Genomic DNA, 8840 nt, shown 5'->3' on the forward strand with positions numbered 1-8840 from the left:
CTCTTTCTACTTTCCACTCCCTCCTGTTTCCTTCTCTTATACTCCTCCACCGACCTTTCTCTCCACCCTTTTTTCCCTCCTCCTCCCTCCTTCTTCTTGCCCTCTTTAGGCGTGTGGTTCTGGGTCGCCCTGCCCCAGTGAGACAGCAGAGCCCAGCCCAGACCAGGCCAGTCCAGAGACTGGGAGCTAGATAGCAGAAGGGCAGGGTAGGTATCAACACCTCCACCCTGCTAACTCCTCCTCCTCCACCTCCCTGCTCTTTTCTTGCATCCCCCACTTATCTAAATCTCTGTATGCTGCATCTTTTTCCTGCGTCTGCTCGTTTTCTGTCTTATTTTGACTTCACTTCTTCTTCTCCTGCTGTCACGCATGAGAGGAAGGCATGTGTCTGACCGAGGCCTGAGCGGTTTCTCATGTGTGAATGTGCATGTGTGCGTATGTCATTTTTCTATTGTAGCGCCACCTGGAGCTGTGTAAGTACCTGTGTATTACGAGGTGGCGTCGCATGGGTGACCTGATGAGTTCATCGTGCATGATCACTTTGGCCGTAGTGCTCCGTGCCCTCATCGTGTCCTGTGTGTGTGACGTGCTCCTACACAGCGCCCGGTTCCCTGAATAGCACACGTCTCACCAGGAAAGCCAACAGTGTGTGACAGCCAATCAGAAACAGTGTGCTTCAGTGAGCAGGGCGTCTTCTGGGAGTCGCCAATATGCTGATGTTGGATGTTTAGCTTAATATAACTGTGATGAGCGCTGTCATTTTATGCATTATGTATGTTTCGTGATGCAATGTGAGTTATAATGTGTGTGTGTGTGTGTGTGTGTGTGTGTGTGTGTGTGTGTGTGTGTGTGTGTGTGTGTTGAAGACAAGCTCCTACATAAGAGAGTAGATGATGCACAACATCCGACAGGAAAACTTTCACACAACTTGCTTTGGCTGGAGACATGTCAACATGCAGTGTTGCAGTTTGACTAGTCAAAGAGACAGAGACACACACACACACACACACACACACACACACACACACACACCAAGGCAGAGAGCCATTTTGATCCCTGCCTGTCTACCCAGTGTCCTCGCCCACTCAATTCCTGACTGTGGCTCCTTAATGATAGCTGCTGGCATTCACACAGGGAAAATTGTAATGGTTTTGTTTTCATCAGCTAATACTGGGGTGCCAAGATTAATGACTGCCCCGACATAATTGGCATTAATTAAAACCCAAGAAGCCTTCCAGTCCTTCCCCAGTCCGGGAGAGGAGGAGGGCTGAGCCGCCTCAGTCCCCTGTTGGCCGGCGAGTGAACGCCGCAGGGCAGCAGGTGGATGTGGGCCTGAAGTGGGAGGACGGATGGTGGAGAAGTGAGCGGAGGATCTGGCTGCAGCCGGCGCTGTTACAGCCAGAAGTTATTTCTCTGTAGTATGTGCACTGCTTTGGTCCTGGTCCAATGACGCTGCTCCCATATGGTGTTTACTTGCTGAATCACATCGACTTTAGACATCTTCCCAAAAACACACACACACACACACCTGTGCAATAGGCCCAGTTATTCTCCAGACAAGCACACCTGTGATCGATAGTGTCACCACCTGTGCTCATATTGGAGCCAAAACGTGTGTGTTAGCAAGTGTGTGTCTGCTGCTGGCCCTGACCCCCCCCCCACCCCCCCCCCACCCCCCCCCTCCCCCCCCCCCCCCCCCCCCCCCCCCCCCACTGTGAGGCTTCGACAGACATGTGTTCAGGCTGGTGGGGGTGTAAGTGTTTTTTCTGGGGCGATCTCATCATGTCCAGCGAACGCTCCCGAGTTTCAGCCGTGAAATGGCCTCCTTCCACAGTTCACTGAGCAGTCTCACACTGCGCCCCCCCACCCCGCCCAGGGCCGCAGCGCTCACAACACGTACAGAAATGTCCACACACAACTACCAGGCCAGATCTTTTGGCCTTGGGGCTGGTGCTTCACCAGCACATCACTCATACCTCAGCCCCTCCCTTCTCTGGGCCAGGGGTGATGGAGCCGAAGCGCCCCCCCCCCTCGGTCAGCAGCTGGTTAGCTGATGCAGGGTGACACTGCCGGGCCGTGTCTGTGGTGCAGAGGCTGAGCAGAGAGTGTGCTCGCTGTCGCAGCTTGTCTCAGCCTCTTCGTCACCTCTCTCAGCTGCTGGCAGATACTTTCTGCCGACTGTCCCGGCCAGCACTACAGTTACAGCTCTGTATCCCAGAGGGCCCCCCCCCCACACACACACACACACACACACACACACCTCACCCCCAGGTCTCTGCCCAGCTGAGCTCAGGATGAGGTGGAGTGTGGAACGGCTTGTTTGAAAGTTTATTCTTTCATCTCCCCCATGAGAGTTGCATTCAGGGACATCAGTCACTCTGAGCTTCACTGGAGCAAATGAACAGGAAAAAATCCTCCTTTTTTAAATTAATCAATTCGTTGTTTTTGCCCCTAAAATGTTTGAAAATGATGAAAAATGACCAGAACAAAATCCCAGAGGCCAAAGTGACGCGTTGAAATATTCTGACTGACGGTTCATTTATTCTTATTTAACAACATTTGAGAAGCTTTAGTGGTTTTCGTAAATGATTAACTATTATTAATTCTCTGTTGATTAATCTATTATCGACTCAGTTAATGGACGATCAGTTTCCCTCCACATGTGGGAAGTGGAGTCCCACTGTACCAACAGTCAGCGGAAGTGTCGGGGCCTCGGTCTGAGCGGCCATGTTGCCTCTGATGTCGTGATGTTAGTTCGACTGAAGGGCGGCGCTCGGCGGCAGCGGTAGCTGCTGTTTGCAGAACCTTTCCTCACATCAGCTCAGGACATGAACATCAGGTGCTGTCTCCTGGTGTGGGAGCTGCTGCCAGACCCCAGTCAGTCACAGTGCACCGGGCCAGTCAGAAGTCTCCAATCAAGTTGTCTGCGCGGCAGATGGAGTGACCGGCTGTAATTATGTGTAGGATAATAACGGGCCCGCCGTCAGCGCCTGCAGCAGGCGGAGCTCTGACTGCAGGGTGTTCCATCATCCACTGTTGTCTTCCGGCTCAGTGTGAGAGAAACACAGACATGATGACTCATAACTGGTCTTTCGAGGCGCTAGTTTATACCTCTGATTCATACTGGTCCTGGAGGGAGCCTGAAGTGGGAGGGAATATGCAATGACACACCCAGCAACAATAACTCTCTCACACACACACACACACACACACAAAAAGGTTTCAGGAGTGAGGGGTGAGGTGGACGTGTCCTGCACTGCAGTGTGCTACTGCCACCTGGTGGCTGTGTTGGGTACAGGAGCAGGTCTGGACCTGTGCGTGTCGGGTCTTGCAGTTCAGTCGGTTGAGAGAATGAATCAGAGGCTCAGATCCTCCTTTTTAATCATGTAAGTGACGTAACGTTGAGACGAGCTGCAGCGGCCGCACGGTTCAGATCCGGTCCGGCTCCGACGGAGGAAACTACAGACGTGTTTTCAGGTTCTGATGATTCTCTCTCTCGTGCACAGATGGGGAAGGACCCTCTCTACGCCCAGATCAACAAAGGGAAGAAATAAAGAGACACACAGGAAGACAGACCTGACTGGCACTGAGAGAACAGGAGGAGAACCCTCACCTCTGTGTGTGTGTGTGTGTGTGTGTGTGTGTGTGTGTGTGTGTGTGTCTGAGAGTGTGTGAGTGTGAGAGAGAGAGTGTGTGTGTGCACAATGTCTGGCACATCTCCCTGCCCGGCCAAGCCCTACTTCTTCTTCTCCTCCGGCTAACAACCTCCCAGGAGGAGCCTCCACACTCCCTCTGTCCTCCTCCTCCTCCTGTGCTCCTGCTCCTGCTCCTCCTCCTCCTCCTCCTCCTCCTCCTCCTCCTCCTCCTCCTCTCTGCAGTCTGCTCTCCTCCTGAGAGGAGAGAGTCCTCTCGGTCATATCACTCCTGGCAGGAGGGATATCAATCACTGAGAATGGATCCAGTTCTCCTTCCACTGCGCTGTCTTTCTCCTCTCCTCTCTCCTCCCTGTGGCGACTCACACCCAGCCTTACAGACATCACCTGATCCTCCCCTCTCCTCCTTCCTCCCCTCCCTCCCTCCCTCTGCCCCCCCCCCCCTCCTCTTCCTCTCTATCTTTCGCTCTCCACCTCCTCCCTCTGCCTCCTGTGTCTGGCCAGAGTCTGTGCTGCCAAGGAGGGACTGAATCAAGCAGTGCCTCTCTATCTCCGACACACACACCACGCAGACACACAAACACACGCGCACACACAACACACACACACACACACGCTCATTGGGATTAGAGTGATCATCGTTAACTGTTAACGGACGAATCTGCATCTGTAGCGAGGAGATCCCACAGGAGGAGCTAGACTCTAACGGGCCTATCAGGGACGGCCCGTTTCTGGGGATCGCTGCTTCTGATTGGTCGGTTAGTTCGGGCGTTTTTCTTCCCCCATTCTTGTGAGTGTCTGCTGGATCACTATGCAGAAACAGACTCTCTGGGAGCTACTCACACACACACACACACCTCCAACACACACACACACACACACGCAGTCATCCCTCACTCTCTCCAACACGCAGCCACACAGTGATTTGCCAAACGTCTCTCCTCGCAGACGGACCGGTTCAGAGGCCAGAGGACCGGACCTCCCGAGGGACCGGGCCCTGAGCGGGAAGTGTTGCGAAGTCAACAGATTCTGTGATCGAACTCTTCATTCTCTATAGCTTTTTGTACAATACCGATTTAAAAAGAAAAAAACAGAACAAATTGAAAAATTGAATTTTTATTTTTATAAGTCAATCAAGCCGCTGGGTCAGCTCTATAGGAGTTATAGAGTCAACATGGCTTTAAGGCATCTGATCGTTGGTTTGCCAAACTCATTTTGTAAATAATGATAACAACAACAACAACAACCATTTTTGTCCACTGGACGTCTGTGCCATAAAATAGGAAGGCTTCAGTTATGCAAACTCTTCACATTAACCCAAGCAATACCAAAATATGTTTTTCTTTTTTCCTCTTTTCCCACTCCGTTTGGTTTCCGTCTCTAATCCTGTTTTCTTCTTGTGCATGGACGTCGTAGTCTCAGCCTCACGTACTAACCCAGGCTCCAGCTCCTAACCTGCTCCGTGCCCCGTCTGTCTCGCCTCCACGCGTCAGTGTCGTCGGCCTCTTACGGTTTATGTTCCCAGAAAACCTGCAAGCCTTTACTCCTGTCACAGGCAGCAGACGTGGTCTCACTCCCGTCCTCCGTCCATTCTGTCCGACTCTGTTCTTTCGCCGCCGTGATGCTCCGCCGTCTGTCTGTCCGTTGGTCAGGTGCCACAACCGCAGCATCCTCTGCTTCAACTACATCAACTGTGATGCAGTGACTCCCTATTTTAATGGCCAGAGTCCCTATCTCGCTCTTTTTTGGACTATGATGTTGATTAACTTTAAAAATCTGACAACTTAGAAGACAAGCAAAGATGTTGAATAAAAAAGGGAAACATTGCTGTTTGAGTACATAACATTTCTAGACCTATTTTAACTTTACCTCAGCTAACAGGTTTTTGTTGACAGAATATGTTGGAACGCGCATTCATCTTTTATTGAATGAATGAGACATGTCTACAGGTGGAGTTGTACGACGCACATGATTCGAGTGTCTCTCATTATAGATTACTATTCCACCATTGTGTCTACTGTTATTGCAGGATATATATCGACAACTCAGAACATGGAAGGGTTTCATGGTGATCTTATGCTGGTGTGTGGTGTGTGTGGTGTGTGCTAATGGGTGCAGGAGGTGACCCCCTCAGAGTGTGTGGGTAAGAGCAAAGCGCCAACGGTATTGTGGTGATGGCATTTGAGAGACACAGGCGTACCCTAATCGCGTAATTCTGTCAACAGCAGCAGTTATAGCAGAAAACTGATACTAATTAGAAACTTCAGAACTCAGCCTTCCACGCCTGCATGCTTCTCCCCCTCCGCCTGCGGAAGAAGATGAAATGAAAGAAGTTTTTATTAATTCCACGTTTGAACAGAGACTGAGACTCTGCTATGATAAGTGTAAGTCATTTTTCTCCCATTACCTGGAGTAGGTGCTGCCTCGCATATCCAGTTTGAGGTGACAGAGTTTTGAGATACTCATCTGAGTAGAATTTCTGCTTACCAGCCATACATTGTGGAGGTGAATGGATTTCTTGTTGGGTTTTTAAATCACTGAAACTACATTGACAGCGACCGTGTCTCTGAAAACTCTGTCCCAGTTAGCTGTGAATCACGAATACATAATCTGTCAGAGTTTTTTCTTGGAACTGTTTTGTGTAAACTGTCAAGAGGGCTGTCAGCGGCCAGGTGTGTGGATTGTCCGGATACCGCACATTATTTTTGGGAGACAAGCTGCAGTTTTTAAGCCTGTGAGCAACACAAAACGAAAGCTCAGTTACCTCCAAGTGAACTGTTCGGACTGCTCCTTTAAAGCCTCTGCCGATAAAAAGTTTGCCAATGGATGGTATACAACCAATATGGAAAAACTGAACTTTAAAGCTGCAAGTCAGTCCAGTTGTAAAGGTCTCTGTCGCATGTGTAGTGTGATTATAGATCCGCTCTGTTCTATATTATATGATACTAGAGCTGCGAAGAGAGAACCTTGAGAGAGGAGATGGTAAAACTACACTGAGATGGTTTTAATATCTTCTGAATGGAGTCAACAACTTCAAATAAAACACAGAAAAGAAGAAACATGGAGCTGTTAAATATTCTTCAGTCTTCCTGTATATCTACACAACGAGCTGGGTGAACAGTGTTTAAGTAACCCGACCGTTCAGTGCTGCTCCTCCCAGCTGCTGTGTGTGTGTGTGTGTGTGTGGTGTGTTGTGTGTGTGTGTGTGTGTGTGGTGGTGTGTGTGTGTGTGTGTGTGTCGTGTGTGGTGTGTGTGTGTGTTGTGTGTTTGTCAGCCGAAACCATGTTATGAGAGGGAGCAGAGGGCCTGCAAGCTATCTGAACACACGCTGTCCCTGACAAGGGTTCACTCTGCAGGTAATAAGACTCCTTATGAAGCACTGAGTTCTGTAGGCATGTGTGTGTTTAATGTCATTATGTGTTAAATGCCTGTTTAAATACTGTCAGTATTCTGTGTAACAAAGCTGGACTGTTTTGTTACCGAGCCTCCTGTTTTCACTTTTGCCTCCATGTTTTCCTTGCGAGATTCTTGCAAGCCCCGGAGGACAAACCCACCACGTGATGGATGAATGAACTTCAACACCACAGCGAAACTTACTGGCTGCTTCAGTGTGGTAAACGAGTTTCAACAGAAGCACAAACTGCAGCTCAACAGCTCGTGACAGTGACTCAGCGTTTACGCGTGTGGCGGCGTGCGTGGTGCCAGTACCGGCCACAATTCCTGAGGGATGAAAAGAAAAAAAAAAAAATCCAAACAGGTGTTGAGAGTCGGGTAGTGTGGAGGCGGAACCCGTCTGACGGACGGAGCGCGTTTTTTGTGTTTTTGTAGTTTGGAGATGAGTGTGGTTTCACTCTCATCTCGATTTTTGCCTCCACTTGACACCGGTCGTCCTGACGCGCGAATGGGCGCACACCTGTGTCGATCAGAGAGCAGAAGGTTTTGAGACACGATCGATAACGCGGGTGACAGGAGAGTTTTGTTGATGGTGAATTTTCCCTCACAACACACAGCACAGGATGAGAGAGTGAAGGAGAAACTCACTGGAGCTTCGGTGTGGCTGAACAGACCTCTCTGTGGTTTCGGTGTTTACAGTTCACCTGACTGTGGTAGTTGGGTCCTGTGTTTTCAAATTCCTCCTCAGAGTCAGATTAACAACTTATATCGCCACCTGTAAGATTCATGGTTATGAATTTTGGTGTTTGGTGTTGTATAAGGTGTGAGCTTTTTTGTCAATGATTTCAACTGTCCGCGTTCATATGAATCATTAAGTGACCTGAGAGCTGAGTTTGTTCCTTATTCTACGAACAGTAATCTGACTGTTGAAATCGTACTGAGGGCCGATCAGGTGTCAGGTCGACTTTATGAAGCCAGGACTTCACAGCTTGTTGTTGCTGTTAAACTGATTCCGCTCCCTGTTTATAAGTGAGCACCCTCGGCTGAATGATAGTCGTCGTGTGTCCACTGCGTCTAGTGCGTGCCTACTGTCCCAGGAGAGCAACAATGGACTTTAGGGCTCTGAGGGCCAAGTTCCAGGACTCGAGGACTCTCTCCTAACTGAAGCCAGATCGACAATACGCTGCACCGCGAGAAACCAAGGCTTGTTCCCTACCCCTCAGAGCCCCACTTCATTACCTGCCCTGCAGGACGCAACGGCCCTCCCTCTGCTCACCTCCATCAACAGCGAGCTTGGCAAGGAAAAACAATGATGGCCCCAGAGGTGATTCTTCAAGGGACGAGAAGAAAGAGAGCAGAAAGCCTCTGATCCAGATCAGCTCCAGGTGAGAAGAAGGAGAAGAGCGAGGGGAAGCTGAAGGTGAGTAAGAGACAAGATCGAAGGGAAACAAAGAGAAGCTGGAAGCGATAGAGGGTCTCGGGTTCAGAAGAGGAAGGAAAGTAGATACGGTAAGAAAGGGCACGGCAGAGCTGGGTGCCTGGCACCGCTCCACCTAAAGCGCCGCAACACCAAAGAAGAAGAGTTTCCTCCACTTTCAAGGAGTCTTTAAAGAAAGAGGTCCCAGCAGAACCCATCCTGGACACCCCCAGTTCAACACGTTCCCGGACTAGCTCCACTGATACAGTACCTCTGATTTGGGTGACACGAGCACCACCACAACCCAAGATCCTGCACCAAAGGCCCTGAAATGCAAACATTCCAGTCATACCTGACTCCAGGCCCCTGTGGAGAT

At 50.0% G+C, this 8840-nt stretch overlaps 1 protein-coding gene across 1 annotated transcript in view; it reads left to right on the forward strand.

The window, feature by feature from the left end:
• The window catches only part of dab1 (DAB1, reelin adaptor protein), a 50111-nt gene extending 45423 nt beyond the window's left edge, over nt 1-4688 (forward strand). Inside the window, exon 16 of the mRNA XM_022751399.1 lies at nt 4602-4688. Within this exon, the coding sequence (XP_022607120.1) occupies nt 4602-4688 (87 nt within the window). The remainder of the gene's footprint in view (nt 1-4601) is intronic.
• The last annotated feature ends 4152 nt before the right edge of the window (nt 4689-8840 follow it).

This window comes from Seriola dumerili, unplaced genomic scaffold (assembly GCF_002260705.1).
Source record: "Seriola dumerili isolate Sdu_G_001 unplaced genomic scaffold, Sdu_1.0 BDQW01000155.1, whole genome shotgun sequence".
In the NCBI taxonomy this organism is placed as follows: Eukaryota; Metazoa; Chordata; class Actinopteri; order Carangiformes; family Carangidae; genus Seriola; species Seriola dumerili.